Here is an 18,175-nt window from a genome sequence, read left to right as displayed (position 1 = left end):
AGATACATCTGTAATAGGGGATTGTAGCCCTGAAAAGATATCGCGCGCTAGAAGGAGCCCTAGGTTAATCGCTAAAATTGGGATTCGATAGCGCGCAGGCCTCTGAAGTCAAGTACCAGAGCCCCTTAAGGCCGCTGGGGGAATTTCCAAGTTTGTGACAATGCCACAATCTTGTCATGATGTCTGATGCTGACATGAGGCTGTCTACTTGTCTGTGGAAATACTCAGCCACCGCGTACGACTTTTACGCTACGCATAGGAGGAGCAACTCACAGGCACCTATGCCTAGATGAAGCAGCGACAATGTGATGTCCTCGCAATTGTAGATCTGCCGAGATCTACAGGCGGGCAGCCATCGATGAGAACATAAGACGGCGACGCCTTTGCCAGCAATCACTCAGTACCTACAAATCTCCTTAATGGTCAGAAGCCACTAATACATGTATCAACGACTGAAAAATGACTATGATTATCTTCAAGAGCCGGACATTCGAAACAAGCCACAACTTCTGCGAACAGGTTTCGCTTCGCCATGCATCGCAATATGGTCGACTGATGTTGGGTTATGAGTATTATGCCGGTTGATCATCGGATATGGCCAAGTTGTCATCCATTCATGACATCAGTGACCTGCTTCTTTAGGCAAGTTTAACAGTTGGACGTTGCCAGTGTGGATCGCTTTGCCAGACAGCTTGGCAGAGAGAGACATCGACGTCGTCTGCTGCACCGTGCTAGTACCTATATGTAGATTGACCTCTTCACAGTTAGTAGAATCGCGCGCTCAACGCCAAAATTGTAGACACACTCAATTAGTAATCTGACTTCAAAAGCGTCGAGAGGTGTGTTTGAGACTTCGAGTTGCAAGTGCCGTTGTGGAGTATACCCGCGGAGTATCGGCTTTGGCGTTGCGCCAATTCCCCCAAGCCCATCCTCCAATATCGCCGGGCTTAATTACGACGGTGCCCCGCACCACGGTCATGACATAAATACCTTGTTCATCAGACGCTCATTATCTGTGAAGCCAGAATTTCCATGCGGAAAGCTTGCGCTCGTTCCTACGTTCGAATTCACGTTGCTCAGTACGGTATCACGTTGCAACTTCCACCGAAGCGACAGACTTCTCACCTTCATCATGTCCACCATCAAAGTTGGTGTTGTGGGCTATGGCTTCGCCGCCAAGAACTTCCACCTGCCCTTCATCACCGCCAATAATGACTACCAAGTGATCGCCATCCTTCAACGAGCAGAGGCTCCCAAAGACCTGTCTTCGGCGGCACCTGGCTCCCACTGCAAAGTCGACTTCCCTAATATCAGGCACTATCGCACAGAGGAGGAGTTCTTTGCTGATCCTGATACACAACTTATCGTTGTCGCAACACATACGGACACTCATGCTTCGTTTGCTGAGAAAGCCTTGCGAGCTGGAAAACATGGTATGTCCTAACCCGGAGCCCAGACTCTCCGCATCATGATGTTGAATCTGACTGCCGCTCACAGCAATTGCCGAGAAGCCATTTGCGAGATCGTCCGAGGAAGCAGACCATGTCATCGAGCTTGCAGAGAGCAAGGGACTGATTCTCTCCTGTTTCCAAAACCGGAGATGGGTAAGTGCCTTCTCATTCATGATTGTTTCGCCCCTATTATGTCTCTGCGCAGGTGCTTAGAAAAAATCAGGATGGCGATTTCCAGACGTTGAGAAAACTCATCAAAGAGGATGCGTTGGGCGATATCAAAGAGGCAGAAATTCACTATGACTTCGAGTCGCCTCCTTGGCTCTCTGGAATGACGAAAAAGGAGTACACTCCTGGAGATGGCATGGCCTTTGGTCTGGGTATGCATTTCTTGGATCTTTCGCTCAACTTTGATCACCCTTGTCTAACTGCAACTTCGCATCCTCTTAGGAACACACAGTATTGACCAGGCTGTCACGCTGTTCGGTCGTCCCAAGTCCGTAACAGGCTTCTTCAGAGCTCAAAGAGGCATTGAGAGCGAGGTTGAGGACTCTTTCACAATTATCCTGCAATACGAAGGGCCTCAGAAAGACCTCCTTGTCACTGTGAAGACATCAGTCACCACGCCCATGTCGCAACAGTTGAAGCACTTCATTCGAGGCACCAAGGGCTCTTGGCTCAAGGTAAGTCTGCTTCTGGAGTTGCAACAAGGTCTACAAGAAGAGTTTGATTGACTAATCGGTTCTCTCAGTTCCAACAAAGAAGCACATGCCCTCAAGAAGAGCAGATTGCAGAGGGTCGCAAACCATTGGAGCCTGGCTTCGGCGAAGAGTCTGCGGAGGTTTACGGCACCTTGACGACATACAAGGAGTACCGTAAGGACCAGAAGTTCGATGAGGCGACAAGGAAGTATGTTGGGCGAGTCCCAACTATAACGGGCCGGTGGCTGGGCATTTATGAGAATCTCGCAGATGCCATCAACGGTAAAGCCGAATTGGAGGTCAAGGCGAGGCAGTCTCGAGATGCGATCAGGATTATCGAACTCGCAAGGGAATCTCACAACTCTGGAGCGACTATCGCATGGAAGTAAAGATTACCCAATGGTTCAATTTCTGGGCGTAGTAATCATAGATACAGAATTATTGTATTGACGACACTCGGGTAAATGAACCCTTTTGACATGGGGGACACTTCATCGAACCATCATGTTATTGTCTTCAAGTCGTGGCTTTACAATATGAAAATGGATTCGATGTTAGGACTTGAAATCGTCAAGCATGAGAAACCCTCACGTGCAGCAATCAACGGCGTGAAATTTGACAAATGATCGGTCGTCTTGACTCCGGGGACCGGCTTCCGAGCTTCTCCGCGGAGGCTCACGGTGTCCCACACCAGGTTGTATAATGGGGGCAGACACCAATCGCAGAGTTAAACAAGGATTCTAGACGGCAGGATTCGACTCCGGAGAGCCCGCTTAAGGTCTTGGGCCATCACGTAACTGAAGCCCTGGTTGGCCAAAGTAGGAAATCATAAGCACTCTGTATTGCCTCTTTTACGGATCCGGGGTACTTAATACGCGTATACCCCGCGTTTGGCGGGGTGCACCATCTGTACTCGATTGTCATGTAATGTAACCCTGAGCTGCTTGCAGGCATAATATCCACGGGGGCATTGTATGTGGAAAGCGAGGTAGAGGTTTACTGGCTGGCTACTCGATCGGTCAAGTCGAACCACTTGATTTATGTAAAAGAGATCGTATGTGGGCAGCAATCACCTCTAAACGCAGTCATGATAGTGTTCGATCTGATGCTTGATCGGCACAAGTTGCCTATAAAGCAGCTCTACTGTTGACGACCCGATTTCTTAGCCCCAAAAGAGTATTGGTATCCCTTGCAGTGGGGAACCTTATACACTCCAAGGTTATATTTTAACCTTACTTGGCTCGAGGACACAGACTTGCTCAACGCGAAGACCTTAGATCGAAACAAGCACTCAATTACCAGCAGTCTGTTGCAAGACTCAGACCTAAACTTGTTCTCGCATCCGGCTAGTCTCTTCGTCATGACGCCCACATGGAATCAGCCATTCTGGCTGGCTTACTTCCTCTTCTCGATCTTTGCGTCTCTGGTCTTTGCCAGCAAACAATGCGAGTCCTCTCGATACGAACACAAGCACCGTGTTTTTGTCCTCACCGACATGAGCAATGAACAAGACGACCAGATGAGCCTCGTCCGTTTCCTTACCTACGCAAACGAGTTAGACGTCCAAGGCATTGCAGCGATAACTTCGACCTGGCTGCGAAACCGTACGGATGCCGATACCATCCAGGAGGTCATCCGAGGGTATGGCGAGGTGGTCGATAACCTCAACAGCAATGTACCTGCCGACGCTACGTATCCCTCGGCCGAGGATCTTTTGGGCAAGGTGTCCAGTGGCCACGCGGCTTATGGTCTTGCGTCCCTCAAGCAGAACAACTTGAGCAGCGCAGCTGTAGCACTAGTCCAAGCCGCCGACGAATCGAGCGACACTGATCCGCTATGGGTGTCAGTCTGGGGCGGAGCAGCTGTTCTGGCTGAAGCCCTCCAACACGTTTCGTCAACGCGCGAGGCTGATGCTGTCAGCAAATTCGTTGACACTCTCCGAGTCTACTCAATCTCAGACCAAGATGATGCCGGGCCTTGGATTCGCGATCGGTTCCCCAAATTGTTCTACATTGTCTCTCTTCACGGCTGGAACGAATACACGCAACCGACTTGGATCGGCATTTCGGGAGAAGAGTATCGCCACTTTGATAAAGGCGGTCCGAACACTGAAATTGTCTCCAACGATTGGCTGCAGAAGCACATCCGCATCGGACCTCTAGGTTCGCACTACCTCAACTGGACCTTCATCATGGAGGGCGACACCCCTGCCTTTTTGTCCCTCGTCCAAAATGGACTCGGAGATATTGACAATCCTCAGTGGGGTGGTTGGGGCGGCCGGTACTCCTTGCTAGACACATCTACAGCAGATGGGGGCCGCAGGTTGTACAGCGATACTGCGGATTATGTCCGTGGCGCGAATGGGGAGGCGTTCTCAAGCAAATACGCGACCATTTGGCGATGGAGAGAGGATTTTCAGCACGATTTTGCTTCCCGGATGCAGTGGACTGTCAACGGGGAATTTGGCGAAAACAACCACCAGCCGGTCGCTGTTGTCAATGGCTCTTGCGGGCCGTCAAGTTTCCAAGTTGAGTACCAGTTTGGTGAAAGCCTGGTCTTTGATGCGGCTGAGAGCTGGGACCCAGACTCCGATGCCCTGTCTTTTGAATGGTTCCATTATCGCGAAGCGACTGGTAGGGACTTGGAAGGGTTCACTATTCCCTTGGTCAGTCAGAACATGGATATCGCAAACTTGACTGCGGATGGCAGCGCCGTGAGGGTTGAGCCACTCAAGAATCAGGCAAGTCTTTATCTGTGTTATGGCATTTCAAAGTCTTTGATAACAAATGAGATTTGAGTTCAATGCTGACCTTGAATGGATAGACGATGCATCTCATACTCTCTGTTCGGGACAATAGAGATATCCCTCTCGTGACCTACAGAAGGATCATTCTGCAGCCCTCTTCGTAGACTACCCTCTGGTTAGACGAGAGATGGCCTATGCAACTCCAACTACTCGGTCACGTCATCTGAGTGTAGCTTCACTCTTCGAGAATACAATCATGTAACATGGCAGCTGAAACAGATAGCAAGACAATTCCTGGGCTTTTAAGACCAAGTATGATATGTGTGCCGTGGCTTTGGAACCAGCTTGACTTTGCCTTCGTCTTCACGGATCAGTACTCAGTGATTGTGCTAGCTATGTTGCTCCTGACTCAGTAGCCAAGCGCTGGAATTACTTGGCCGTGCTAATTGTTGGGTTGGTGGTCATGGAGTAGGAAGCTAAGCTGAAGGGTCCCCCACTCAATCATCTTTGATGGTTTCGGATGTTTCTGAAAGATCTTGCGAAATACACACTTCTGCAGACGCACATGAATGTCATACCACCTACCACACATACCACCCCCGAGATGATAGCTGGTCGCCTGATTACTGAAAGCTGCTAGTATGCTAGCAGATACCTCTATCTTAGTTGTGCCAACCAGGGAAATGAGTAAGTCATAGAATTTTCCCGTTGTACCCTTCATAAGTACTTAGTACATGTAGCATATTTGGTAGTCTTCAAACGAGCTAGAAAGTTATCGGATACAGATACCATCATCCCATAGACGCTTTTGATATACGGTGAAAAACTAGATAACACGGCGGATAAAGGGGACATTTTCAAAACCCTGACGAAGGAGATTTGGTCAAGTTGAGTTGGCAGCCTTCATGTTCCTAAATGACTCTCAGTTGGAAGATTTGTGCCTCGTTTACTGAAATCTGTGAAACACAAAACCAAATGCGACATGACAAGCATTCGACTGGTATCCTCCTCGGTGGAACTTCTGACTTATACGTTTCACGCCTCGACGAGTGACGAACACCCGAGTGCAAACGCAAATCTAGATGAATCTTGGGCAGAGGTCAACGATCATATCAAACTTGATTAGTTCCAGAGCTGGATCAACGAATACTTTCAAAGCTATAAAATTATCTCAACTTTCCTCTGTCTGAAACAAGTGAGGCCTCACTCCTTCACAAGTTATGTTTGTGGGCTTGTGATCGAGGTGGTTCCTTCATCATGCAGCTTGGGCCATGGCAAGAACTCCAGCCCAGGTCTCCTTCACAGTAGCCGAGATCTGACTTGCCGGCAGTGAAAAGCCGTAGGTTCCTCTGTCTCTAAGCTCAATGGTGTACGTGTACTTGGACTTGCCAACGCCGTGAACGTAGTCGGTACTATCGCCTGTGGTCGCGTACAGAGCACGGCAAGCATTGCCGATGGTGTAGCTGGTGCCGGAAACGCCACGGATAGCGGTCGCACCGCGCTGAGCCATGCTTTGTAGCGCAGCGTCATCGGGAGCGACGTAGTTGCAATCATATCCATAAGCTATGTATAACCATTTGAGTTAAAACTGTGCTCTCACATGATTAATCGAGAGGATGAACTTACGCCAAAGGATGTACTGTCCGTAGGAGTGGACATCGAGGTAGAGGGTGATACCCCTGCTAGCAGACAAAGTGTTACGTAACAGGGATAGTAATCGCACCTCACAAAGTGCCCGTTACGTGCTGAATCACGTGTCTATCTTAGATATCGTGTATATAGACCTTCTCCTTTTGTCTATTTCTACTTTGATAGTTAAGCTACTTTTATTACACTCCGTATGCCCATTGCTACGTGCTATAACTCGTGATAGTTATGAGCCCAGCTCTTAGTTAAGACCCTATACTACGATAACGTACTTATTAACACGATTCCTACGATCTTTTTAAAATAACTAACTTACTCGTACCTACTTTAGCCTAAGCTAAACTAACTAGCTATAATAGTTAAATTAAATAGTTTAACGCATTTTGCGCTATGAGTAAGGGCGTCGGGGTCTAGAAGTACGTCGACCTAGACGCTCTAAATTCCGACGCATTCCTCGACCCCTCTATAGTACTTACTTCGCCCTTAGAATTCGGACGATTAGTCGTAACTTATAATAAGAAAGAACTACGAGCCTACTAAGCCCGTTATAAAGCGTTCGAGAACGACTAAAGAAACTAAGAAATCCTCCGCTAGTAACTTCTAAATATAACTCTTAATACGAACCTTTCGACTTCTTTGAGCACGAGTAACTTATAGAACTAAGCCGGGTTTCCTTTTATAAAGCTAGCTATGCTACTTATTTTACGTAAATAAATCTATCCTTATACTATACCCGTAAAGAAGATCTATACGCTCGAGAGTATTTAGAAATAATAGGAGCTCGACGCTAAATACGAGTAACTTATAGCTTACGAACGTAATACTATTAATATATATATTAAAGTCCTTACCTAGTGGTTAGTAAAATTAGTTAACGCTATACTATACGAATACGTATTTTAGAAAGCTATTAAGAACGGCGCTAAGTTTAGTATATAGCGAATCGTTAAATATCTAAAATAGGAATTTGTGCCCCCCGAACTAGTAATAAGGAATGCGGTTCGAGAGGAATACTAATAAGCCCTTAATAAAGCGAGGACCGGAATTAATCCCTAATGCTAGTATAAGGAGTAGTAGTCCGCTTATTTCTGAGCTAAAACGTACGATATTTTAGAAATTAGCGGAGAGATCGCCGTACTCAACTTCCTAATTATAGTTAAGTCTAGACTTAACCCTATATAGGGCTAACGCATATATAAGACCTTTAGCAAATTAATAGCCTTCGGAACGCACACGAGGACCCTCGAGGAGATTGCGTATGTATTTAGCTTAGTAACCTAGGACGCATATACTAAACGACCTTTAAGTTAAAGAGGGGCTTACTTTACTTTTACTAGACGCTCTAACTTAGTTAACGACGTAAATAATAAGGGTAACGTTATATACCCTTATAATTACGCACACCCGTAGCGCCCTACGGCGTACTAAAAATTAGAATAAGTACTTATAGGCCGAAACGCTAGTAAGTTACTAATGCGAATATTAAGGAGCTATATAAAAGAAGTCCTCGCCGCTATTAAATTAAGTAAGTAGAAATTACTCTACGGTGAGCTTAAGAAAGCTAGTTAGCTAAGGAACGATAGAACCCCTAAAAAACCTAGGTTTCCGAAAGGATCTTCTAACTAACCCATAGCGAGCTTATTAATAAACTAGGACGAGGGCTACGTAGTCGCTATACTTATAAAGAGTTAGGACTTAGAAATAAACGCAATTTTTAATACCCCTATAAGTAGCGCTCACCCCCTTTCTTAGAGCACGGTAATAGATAGCTATAGAGTAATATATCTAGTTAACGATAAGAGCCTACTTAAACCCGAGAGTTGCGTACTATCGGGCGATAAAAACTACGTTAAATTAAGAACTATTATACTACCTATTATTACACGCGGCACTCGTATTATAAAGGGCGTCCTAGACGGACCTAAGGGAAAGGGAACCTGCGATCTAAAGCTCTAAAACGTTACTTATGTCGAGGGATTTTATATTAATATAGTCTTAGAGACTCTACTAAATAGAAGCGCACTCTAATACTGCGGTCTAGATTATACTTTACGATAGGGAACGCTTTATAAGAGTACTATTAAAAAGTAGCTTATCTAAAAGAATAATCTAGTCTTTTTCGAATATAAGCTCCTCTAATCCTATCCTTCTTCCGTAAACTTTAAGCGTATCTTATAGAGCCTAGCTAGTATTATACTACTAGTTAGCTATAGAAAATTCCGTCGCTTATATTAACGCACCCGTAAGAGGTTTAATAGCGCGCTCCTCTAGTACCTTAAAATAGGTTATCTCGGACCTAATACTCTTCGTCGATTATTATATAAGACTCGAGGTATGCGTATTAAACCTCTATTATAAGTTAAGTATGAAGCATATGTATTATCCGAAGCTAAGATAGTAGTCTTAAGAGGACCACCCTTAAGAAGAGCCTTACGGCTATAGTACCGTGTGTACTAAGATCTTTTTTATTTCGAACTATTTCTTAGTAAACGATAATATATATTTATAGCTTCTAACGAATATAATAAGTAGCTTAGGGGGTTCCTTTTAAAGATAAAAATAGAGGAGGAAGTGCTTTTCGTATTATAGAGCCTCGAGGTAGCGATTCGTTATTAAAAAGGGACTCTAATCTGCTTTTTTAGAAGTAATAATAAGACCGCTCTCCTAACCGCAAACGTTAGATATGTATATAAGACGTAGTATAGCGAGCTAGGAATCGGAATAGAACTTCTACCTCTATATATAAAGGAACCCGTAAGTAATACTAAAAAAGTAGGTTAACTCGTAATTACTAAAGCTCGTAAGATGCGCCTTTTTACGAACCTCCTTACGAATCTATAGGACGAAATAGTACTAGCGGCAATCTTTATTTATAATATTACCCCACGGGAGGCTAATGAAGGAGATTCGCTTATTATAATAGAAATTAATTAGTAAAAGCGGTATTAACGCTAGTAGTAGACGGGTTACTAAGTGCGGGATTCTAAACTAGTTACCCCGTATCTCGGTAGCCTCTACGTATATAGCTACCGAGTATACCCTCTTTATAGGGATCGTAAGAGGGGTATACGTTAGAAGGAGTTTAAAGTACTTCCCCGCAGGTATATAGGATACCTAGTTAAATATGTATTGAAAACGCATAACTTATATAGGGTCTAGGTACCCGCGCTCGAGTAAGTGTTTATTACGAGGAATATTAGGTTTAACGAAAAAGTCTTTTATAATCCCGCACACGAAGAATAAGCTATCGTGGGTAAGTAAGCAAATTTAGTAATCTAAGAGATATAAGAACTCTTTAATACTAACGATAAGTTAATTCGAGCACTCGGGGAAGTAGATCTAGACTTCGGAAATGCTAGTACTTAAAATAACTCTATAATCGAGGATAGTATTACTATTAGATTTTTAACTATTTAGGACGCTAAGTAACCGATAGACGTATTCTAGGGTGCGGTAAATAAGGCTAAAAAGGCTAATATAGTCTTATTATTATTACTAACCCCTAAGATAACCCCCTTGCGCGAGCTCGGGGGTAGGGGTAAAAAAGGGGATATAGTAACCGGGTTATAGACGGCTCTGCGTAATTTATAGTCCTCCTTACGAGCGCTTATATATATTACGGAGGTTTTCGAGCTTTTAATTCCTAACGGCTCTTAGTAAAACGCTAGAGTACGCGGTAAACGAGGTACCGATTGCGAAGAAGTAATTCCTAATACTAAAGTCGACGTTAGTAAGGAACCCTTATAATAAACCTCTATTATTATATAAGAATAGAGCTTATAAGAACTGCCTTATCGAGTACTAAGTAAAGCTCCGTTAGGTCCTAGACGTTTAAACCGGGCCCGCAGACCTCTATAACGCTTCGATAGTAGTATCTTCGCGACGCTCTTATATTCGAATATAAGAGACGGCGATTACTATAACCGTCTCTAGGACTACTTTTTCTCTACCTTTATACCTAATTAGCAAAAAGCCATAGAGGAAAGTAGTATAGGATATATAACACTCTATTAAGTAGTAAAAGGAGCAGTTTATAGGACCTATTTAGAGCGCTCTAGAGGAGTTTAGAAACTACGACTTACTAAAGTTAACTTCTAGAGCTTACTAAAGAAGTTTAGCGATATTAAATATCTCTTACTGTAACTATAGAAGTTACTTAGGGATGCTATGGATATAGAAATGAAAAAGCTAAGGGATATTAGTATATAGGAAGAGGTCGACCGTGATCCTAAATAAGGGATCCTACTTTTATTAAAGTGGGTATATACTTATAAGTACGACGTCGATAACGAGGTTAGCGAGGTAAAAGTACGTATATATATAAGGGGGGATATATAACTACTTAACCCCTTATAAAATACGTACGCTTCGACGCTCGCCGCAAAGGCCTTTAGGCTTGTAATAGTAATAGTTACCTAATTCGACCTTAAGGTAGACTAGTATAATACTATTAACGCATTCCTTAACGCGCTTCTTAAGAGCGAGAAGCTAGTGATTATTAAACTCCTGGAGGGATATAAGGTCACTAGCAAAGTAAGTAAACTCTAACGCGCTCTATATAGCCTCTGAGACTCGCTAATTCTCTAGTTCTAAACTTTTACCTCTATACTCCGTAGTATAAACATAATATATAGCTACGAGGAGATTTATATCTACTAAACCGCAAATAGGAAGGTAATACTAGTGTTCTACGTCGATGACTTTATTGTTCTGTACTATCGAGACGACCGAAAGGCGGCTCAGGGGATCGTCGACGGTATAAAAGAATATATTAACCTTAAGGAGAATGGACCGATTAATTACTTCCTCGGAGTGCGGATTTTATAAGACCGTACTACTCGCAAGGTTTACCTTATTTACGACGTATATATTAAGCGAGTTACTAAGCGCTTCGACCTTATAGATTTACTATATTTAGCTACCCCTCTTCCTTAAGAAGAGTTTAAACTAAACGAGGGGTAGGTAATAAAGGAGGAAATAAAGAGCTACTAAGAGAAGGTCGGGAGTATACTTTATATAGCTATTATAATTAAACTAGACGTCGCCTTTACTTACTCGTAATTATCACGGTTCTTAACTAACCTAAGCGCAACCTATATTAAAATAATTAATTACTATATCCGATATTTCTATATAACGAGATATCTTATACTCTACTACGGTAGTATACCGAGTGCGTAATTATTATTTCTAGCTAGAGATACTAGCTTCGTAAATAACGAGGTAATACGACGATTATCTTAAGGATATATAATATTCCTTTTTAGCGGCCCAATTTAATAAAAATTAGTACGCTAAGTAACGGTTACGACGTTAACTACCGAAGCTAAGCTTTTTTATTTTAAAGAAACCGTAAAAGAGATTATAGCTCTAAAGCGCCTTTTTAAGGACATTGCCCTTAACCTAGGAGAAGTATAGTTAGTTAACTATGATAATTAGTAAACAATTTGACTTGTCGTAGGGGAAGGAGAAAGAATAGCTACTCGATTTTGCTATATCGATATATAAAATATATAGCTAAGATAAGAGCACGCTAGAGGTAGCTTCGAGGTTACTTATATATTAATAGAAAATATACTAATAGATAGACTTATTAAAAACCTTTTACGAGCTAAGTTCGAATATTTCTGTACACTTCTTAACTTTTATAATACACGAGAAACTATTATAAATAGCTAAAATAGTTAAAAATAATCAATTTGGGCCACGCCTAGAAAAACTCAATGCCCGAAGGCAGACGATAAATAGAACCTAGAGTGCGGCCCGGAGGCCTAAAATAAATAAAATAACTTTACCCCGTAGGGTATACGCATATAGAAATAAGACCCGGGCTTATACTTACTATTTAAACTCTTAGTTTACGAAGTACGCGATTGCTAAGAGCATAGCGTTATTAAGGAAAAGGGTTAATACGTACGCTAAGAAACGCGTCTTATGCGCCTCGAAGTTTATAAAGCTAAGAATAGCGGGGGTAGCGGGGGGCATAAGAGCCGGAACGACCGTTAGGTTAATAACCTAGGGTATAAAAGCGGGCGGCGCAATAAGAGGTTAGTTATAAACGACTATAATAAGTATAAAAGAGGACCGGGGGCGCGCGTCGAGGAAGTCCTCTATATAAAAGCCAATATAGTTTTTATATATTCTCTAGTTATTATATATCTAGCGGACGATATTACGGAGCTTAGTAATATCCTACTAAAACTATAGTTAGAAGTCCGCTTCTTAACGATAAAAAAGGATAATATACTTATAAAAAAGGGAGCGCTACTTATAATAGCCTCGGTAAGGGCCTAGGCTATCGGCCGTAAGATAACCGGTATATCAATATACCCTTTAGCCGAACGGCCGTTAAAGTAGCGCGCATACTAGCTACTACTTTTTATAAAATAACGACTACTATCCTTAGTATTAGTATACCAGAGGGCTACTTTAAAATAAGGTAGGTACTAAATCTCCCGTTCCTTAGGAGCCTCTCCCTTAAGCTTCTTAAGGACTAAGTATACGTTAAATAGGCCTAGAATAATAAAAAAAACTATACTTACCGCGGGGGGTACCTTAGCCTCTCGGCGTTCTCTTTTACTTCTTACTGCCCTTTTAAAAAGAGCTAGCCTTGCGTTTTTTAAACCTTAGAATAATATTAAACATAAACTCTTAAGATAATAAGTATACGATATACCCTTCTTAGAGGGCTTATTATCCGAACTAGTCTTATTCTTACTCTTAAACTCCGAGGGGGGGATAGGTAAAAGCCCGTTAGAGCTCTTACTACTACTATTTACTTTATTATCGCCCTTATTACGGCCGCTAAGGAGAGCCTCGAACTTAATAGAGTCCTCGGTATCTCGACTAGTAGCCTCGATATTTTCCTAGCTAGGGAGGGAGAGCTCGGTAGCCGGGCCTTAGTAGGTAGGTAGGAGGTCGTAGGGGGGGGTAACGACCCGGAGGGGCTCGTTAGTATTATTACCTATTTAAATTCTTAGTAAACCGCACAATATATATATAAGAAGTATTATAGAAATTGCGCGAAACTTATTATTATTTCTAAATATATTAGATATTTATATTTAGAATAAAATTAGTAAACGATTTAATAGTATAGGCGCGCGCGCGCGTAGTAAACGGGGGTACTTATAGTAATTATAAGAAGTTAAAAAGAGGAAGAAAAATAATAGCTAGGTAATACCGCGAGAATTTAGATATACGCAAGGCGGCTAAGTAGCCTCGCCCTTAGTAATTTATATACCGGAAGTAGTAGAATACGCACTATTCCGGGTTAGGATTCTATTTATTTTAAATAAAGGGATATATTTATAATAAACGCGGTTTAAAAGACGCGTATCCCTTGTGCTTAATTTTCCTTTATTTATATTCGACTAAATTAGGCCTTTGTGAGGGTATTTAGAGATTCTATTTTAGGTATAATAGCTCCCTAGCGGTAGCAATTGGGGGGTGTGTTACGTAATAGGGATAGTAATCGCACCTTATAAAGTGCCCGTTACGTACTAAATCACGTGTCTATCTTAGATATCGTATATATAGACCTTCTCCTTTTGTCTATTTCTACTTTGATAGTTAAGCCACTTTTACCACACTCCGTATGCCCATTGCTGCGTGCCATAACTCGTGACACAAAGAGTCGATCTGCGCCTTAAGACCCTTGATTTCTGGGGTATCGGCGGCGGCAGCCCCCTTGTAAGTCTCGGCGCAGGGGCTTGTCGAAGCACCTCCGGTCAGCTCCCACTTATACGGCCAGTTACGGTTGGGGTCGCGGCCGATGCAGGAACTGCCGGTGTTGGTCTGGCGATTTTTGCGCCAGAGACGGTCAGTGGACTGAGTGTAAACAAAGCCTGGAAGAATGGTAAGAATGAGTTTGCTCTTCGTTTTCAGGCGAGGTTCTGCAGGGGCGCGCACCATCTGGGTTCACCACAGGAGTGATGTACCAGTCAAACTTATCAACCACGGCCTTGATGGCAGAGTCTGTTGCGTACTTTGTCAAAAGTTGCCAAGCCACATACTCTGTAGTCTGACATGATGTGTTGATTAGAATGACTCAGATTGCAGTGAATACTTGTGGATGTTGTGGTTATTACTCACCATCGTGCTAATCCACTCACGAGCGTGAACGGTGCCGTGGAGAACAACAGCCGGCTTGGACCCTTTGCCGCCGCTTCCCCAGATATGAATGCCGGTGAGCGCTCGGCCTTGGAAAGATGAGCCCGCGGTAGTGATTTCAGATTGGCCGGGAAAGCTGCTCTGGAGGTCTCTCAAGAAAGTCAAGTGGTCGGCATAGCTGTGATAAGAAGTGAACCAGGTTTCGCTGGGGACTGATGGATCGATGAGTATGAGGTGAGATCAGTTCGTGGTAATGATCCATAGACTCACCAGCATAAACCGTTGCCATATCTTCATCCGCAAAAGCAGCACCGACGTCCTCGAGGAGGATCGTGGTGTTTACAGCCAGCTGGCTGATGGCGTCGACATTGTCGGGAGATACGACGACATCGAGCTGTTCCTTGGCGCCGGGGTTCAAGATCGTCGCAGCTAACTCGTTAATCTGGTCGGCCAAGTTCTCGGAGCCCTCGGGGAGAGTGATGCGAAGACCCTTGAAGCCAGTATAGTCGACCTTCGCAGATCGGGGAACAGTCGCGCCCAGAGCCGCAGGAACCAGGGCAACAGCTGAGATGAGCGACGCCTTCATGGTGAAATAATGTGCAAATAGTGATGAGGCAATGAGAGGCTTGACGTCGACGAATCGAATCTTGACGAAGCATGCGAAGCTGAGAGCCTCATTTATAAGTTCGAAAAGCAAGAACCATGAGCGGCTCGTGAAGGTCGCTTAAACACCTGCAGCTTCCCCTCTTCTAGCAGACTGGAATATGCCTCGCAAAACAATGGCATGGCAACATCAAAAGGGGAGGTGATAGTCTGACTGGGGAAGGACGTATTGAACTGGTGTGACATCGACAGCTGCCAAGGCGGAAGATCTCAAGGCTTGGCACAGCGCCTTCCCGGATGAAGAAGTTGCAAGGCGTCTTGGTATGGGAAACCACGCGCGACTAGGGAGGCACGTTTAAGTATCGTAGTTGCGATTGCCGCCGAGATAAGTTGGACGGAAGTTGAACATGAGCAAGAAGGTGGCACCATAGTACGCGAGTAAGTAAACAGCGACATGCAAGAGACGGCGGGTGCCAACCAATACTCTTTCTTCGAGACATGCTGACAACGAACATGTTACAAGTACCTTCCAATTTATCTCGCTTTACCACAAGATTCCAGGCCGGTGGCAGAAAGGTAATTTCGTGGACTTCACATGAGTAGACCATAAAGAGGCCTGATGGAAGTAAGCAGACTGCTTGCACGTGTAGTTCGTGAAATCAATTGAATTTGTTGTCGCAACGTTATGGAGTATACGTATTTTAAGAAAAGAAATAGATCTAATTACTCGACATCATTCTCAGAGGTATTTAAAACGTCGAGCAACAAGAAGAGACAGCAGAGCGAAAGCAGTTATGCTGCCCAGGATTCCAAAGAACGCGTTAAGGTTGTCAGTATCCTTCCAAGGGACCTTGACGTTCATGCCGAAAAGACCACACACAACATTGAGAGGAACAATAACAGTGGCGATGACCGTCACCCGACTCAAGAAGTCGTTCGTCCGGTTACCCATATCGATGTTGTCAATCGAGAGCTGCGCCAGGTAGTTGCTGTGCGATCGCGAGAGCATGGTGTCGAAGTGGACAAGGCTGTGCATCATCGTTACCGCGTGATCTTGGATATCGCCAAGGTAAAGGGCAATGTCCATGTGTGGCGTGACATCGAAATCTTCAGTGCATCTCTTAGTGAAAGCACGAAGCACGTCTGCCTTCCCGCCGAGCAGGCGCATGAGACTCATCACGTTCTTTCTGGTGTATCCGATCTTCCGAAGAAAGGCTTGGTTATCATCTACACGAGTGATGAACACCTGGTCTTCGATCGCATCGGCCTCGCGTTCGATCTCGTTGATCGCTGGTCCAAAAGAGTCCACAATGTCATCGCTGCACTGGTGTCAGATGAGGTTCATTACAAGAAGCGGCCTCCTCGAGGGACAACAGAGGCGGCTTCGACTTACATCAACGCGTAGCAGATCCAGTCACTGCTGAGAGAAACTTGCTCCTTCAATTGCGAAATCCGGAATCGAACCCTCGATGCATGCGAGTTTGCAGTGAAGCTGAAGCTGAGTATTCCCTCCCTGAAGACTACCGCATAAACGTTGAACGGATGATAGTCTTTTTCATTATCTTCCTCGACGACGATGAACGACCTGAAGCAGGCGAAGTAGTACAGCGGAAAGAGTTCGATCTTTTCGCGACTCTCTTGGTGGATGATATCTTCGATGGTAAGTGGGTGGATCCCAAAGGCTTTGCAAATCGTCCAGACCTCGCTGCCAGTCGGGTTGTTCATGTTAAGCCACCAGACACCATCGGCCTCTGCCTCGGGCATCTCGAATAAGGACCTGATGCTCTCGCCTGGGAGGACGAGGTCGCCGAATTCCGCCGCATGGATGGTTGACTCCAAGGCTGAAGAGAAGTAGTTGAAGCGGCTTTGTTCAATGTGCTGGCTGGCCCTCGGAAGCGGTTGCTGGGGTGCTGTCGCCTCCTTCTCTCCCGCGATGGAAGCTGCTTGGGATGCAACATCGATGAAGTCTCCATCGGAGGTAAACATGCGCGTAGCGGTAGGGATGGAACTATCCGGAAGATTGACAAAGTCGGAACTGCCAAACTGGTCACGACTCTCAGCGTCAATCAATGTCTCCAAATAGTCAAAGTCGATGTGGAGCCCATCTTTTTGGACGTTGTCGAGCTTGGTGTCCTCGGCCTCGGGAGATGACTTGGGCTTCGGCACTGGCGAAGAGGTTTCGTGAGCACCGCGATCAAGAGCCTTGCGGCTGTGGAAGCTACGACTGATGCTATTGGGATAGTGTTGAGATACCCGGAGGCCATAGTCATTGCTACTCTCAACCTCGGCCTGAGGTCTGCGCGAAGAGGCTCTCAGATCGTGCGCTTCGACATCCTGTCCTCTGCGGCGCGCATTGGCAAATGCCTTGACGGAGTTGGGCGGCGACGTCGTGCGCCTCGACTCGATGGTGGGACGTCTGCTCAGGGGCCGCATAGTTGGGGATTCGAACATGGCGATGTTGGCTACGTCACGGGTCGTCCCTCGTTCGGGTTCTCTTCCTCGAGGACTCGAGATGCTTTCCACATCCCGACAGCCTCCGTTGGGACTCAACAGGGTCGCTTCTTCGAGTCCCCGGATGGACTTGTCGTCTTCCTTCTGCGACATGACGTTATGTTCTCTCTTCTTTGATGCGATTGAAGGCCGAAGAGGTACTAGTGCCAAGTCGAGGGTCTAGATCTTGTCCAATGTGTTCCTTTACCGCACGTTCGAGTGGTGTGCTCGCAGGTATCGCTCCTTCGTACGCTTTGCCATATCCTGGCAGATGTTTGGATCAGAGTAATGAGGTGACCGAACTGACTTGTGGTCGTGAGATCTGGCGGAAGCGGTGACCATTCCAACAGTTTGAGGAAAACTTCCGTGATGAGTGCTGTGCTGTGACGATGTTGGTCGCTCTTGAGGGTCGGAGAATGGAAAAG

The 18,175-nt window shown here is 44.8% G+C and overlaps 5 protein-coding genes across 5 annotated transcripts; 2 read left to right on the top strand and 3 right to left on the bottom strand.

Annotated features, from left to right (window-relative positions):
* Positions 1–1,132: 1,132 nt before the first annotated feature.
* On the top strand, positions 1,133–2,541 carry CLUP02_17784 (oxidoreductase; the record flags this gene model as incomplete). Its single annotated transcript, XM_049296688.1, has 5 exons — positions 1,133–1,433; positions 1,498–1,604; positions 1,675–1,831; positions 1,902–2,134; positions 2,203–2,541. 5 exons carry the CDS (start codon positions 1,133–1,135, stop codon positions 2,539–2,541), a joined length of 1,137 nt encoding a protein of 378 aa, XP_049137912.1.
* Positions 2,542–3,512: 971 nt separating this feature from the next.
* CLUP02_17783 (uncharacterized protein) lies at positions 3,513–4,949 on the top strand (the record flags this gene model as incomplete). Its single annotated transcript, XM_049296687.1, has 1 exon — positions 3,513–4,949. The coding sequence occupies one exon, from the start codon at positions 3,513–3,515 to the stop codon at positions 4,947–4,949; it is 1,437 nt and encodes a 478-aa protein (XP_049137911.1).
* A 1,204-nt stretch (positions 4,950–6,153) lies between these two features.
* CLUP02_17782 (zinc carboxypeptidase) lies at positions 6,154–6,557 on the bottom strand (the record flags this gene model as incomplete). The annotated part of the gene is made up of 2 exons (XM_049296686.1): positions 6,154–6,461; positions 6,539–6,557. 2 exons carry the CDS (start codon positions 6,555–6,557, stop codon positions 6,154–6,156), a joined length of 327 nt encoding a protein of 108 aa, XP_049137910.1.
* Positions 6,558–14,117: 7,560 nt separating this feature from the next.
* Positions 14,118–15,243, bottom strand: CLUP02_17781 (zinc carboxypeptidase; the record flags this gene model as incomplete). The annotated part of the gene is made up of 4 exons (XM_049296685.1): positions 14,118–14,392; positions 14,457–14,568; positions 14,640–14,869; positions 14,928–15,243. 4 exons carry the CDS (start codon positions 15,241–15,243, stop codon positions 14,118–14,120), a joined length of 933 nt encoding a protein of 310 aa, XP_049137909.1.
* Positions 15,244–15,999: 756 nt separating this feature from the next.
* Positions 16,000–17,864, bottom strand: CLUP02_17780 (CorA-like Mg2+ transporter; the record flags this gene model as incomplete). The annotated part of the gene is made up of 2 exons (XM_049296684.1): positions 16,000–16,579; positions 16,654–17,864. 2 exons carry the CDS (start codon positions 17,862–17,864, stop codon positions 16,000–16,002), a joined length of 1,791 nt encoding a protein of 596 aa, XP_049137908.1.
* Positions 17,865–18,175: the final 311 nt, after the last annotated feature.

The sequence above is a fragment of the Colletotrichum lupini genome, chromosome 10 (assembly GCF_023278565.1).
Source record: "Colletotrichum lupini chromosome 10, complete sequence".
Classification (NCBI taxonomy): domain Eukaryota; kingdom Fungi; phylum Ascomycota; class Sordariomycetes; order Glomerellales; family Glomerellaceae; genus Colletotrichum; species Colletotrichum lupini.
This window is presented reverse-complemented; position numbering and strand designations above follow the sequence as displayed.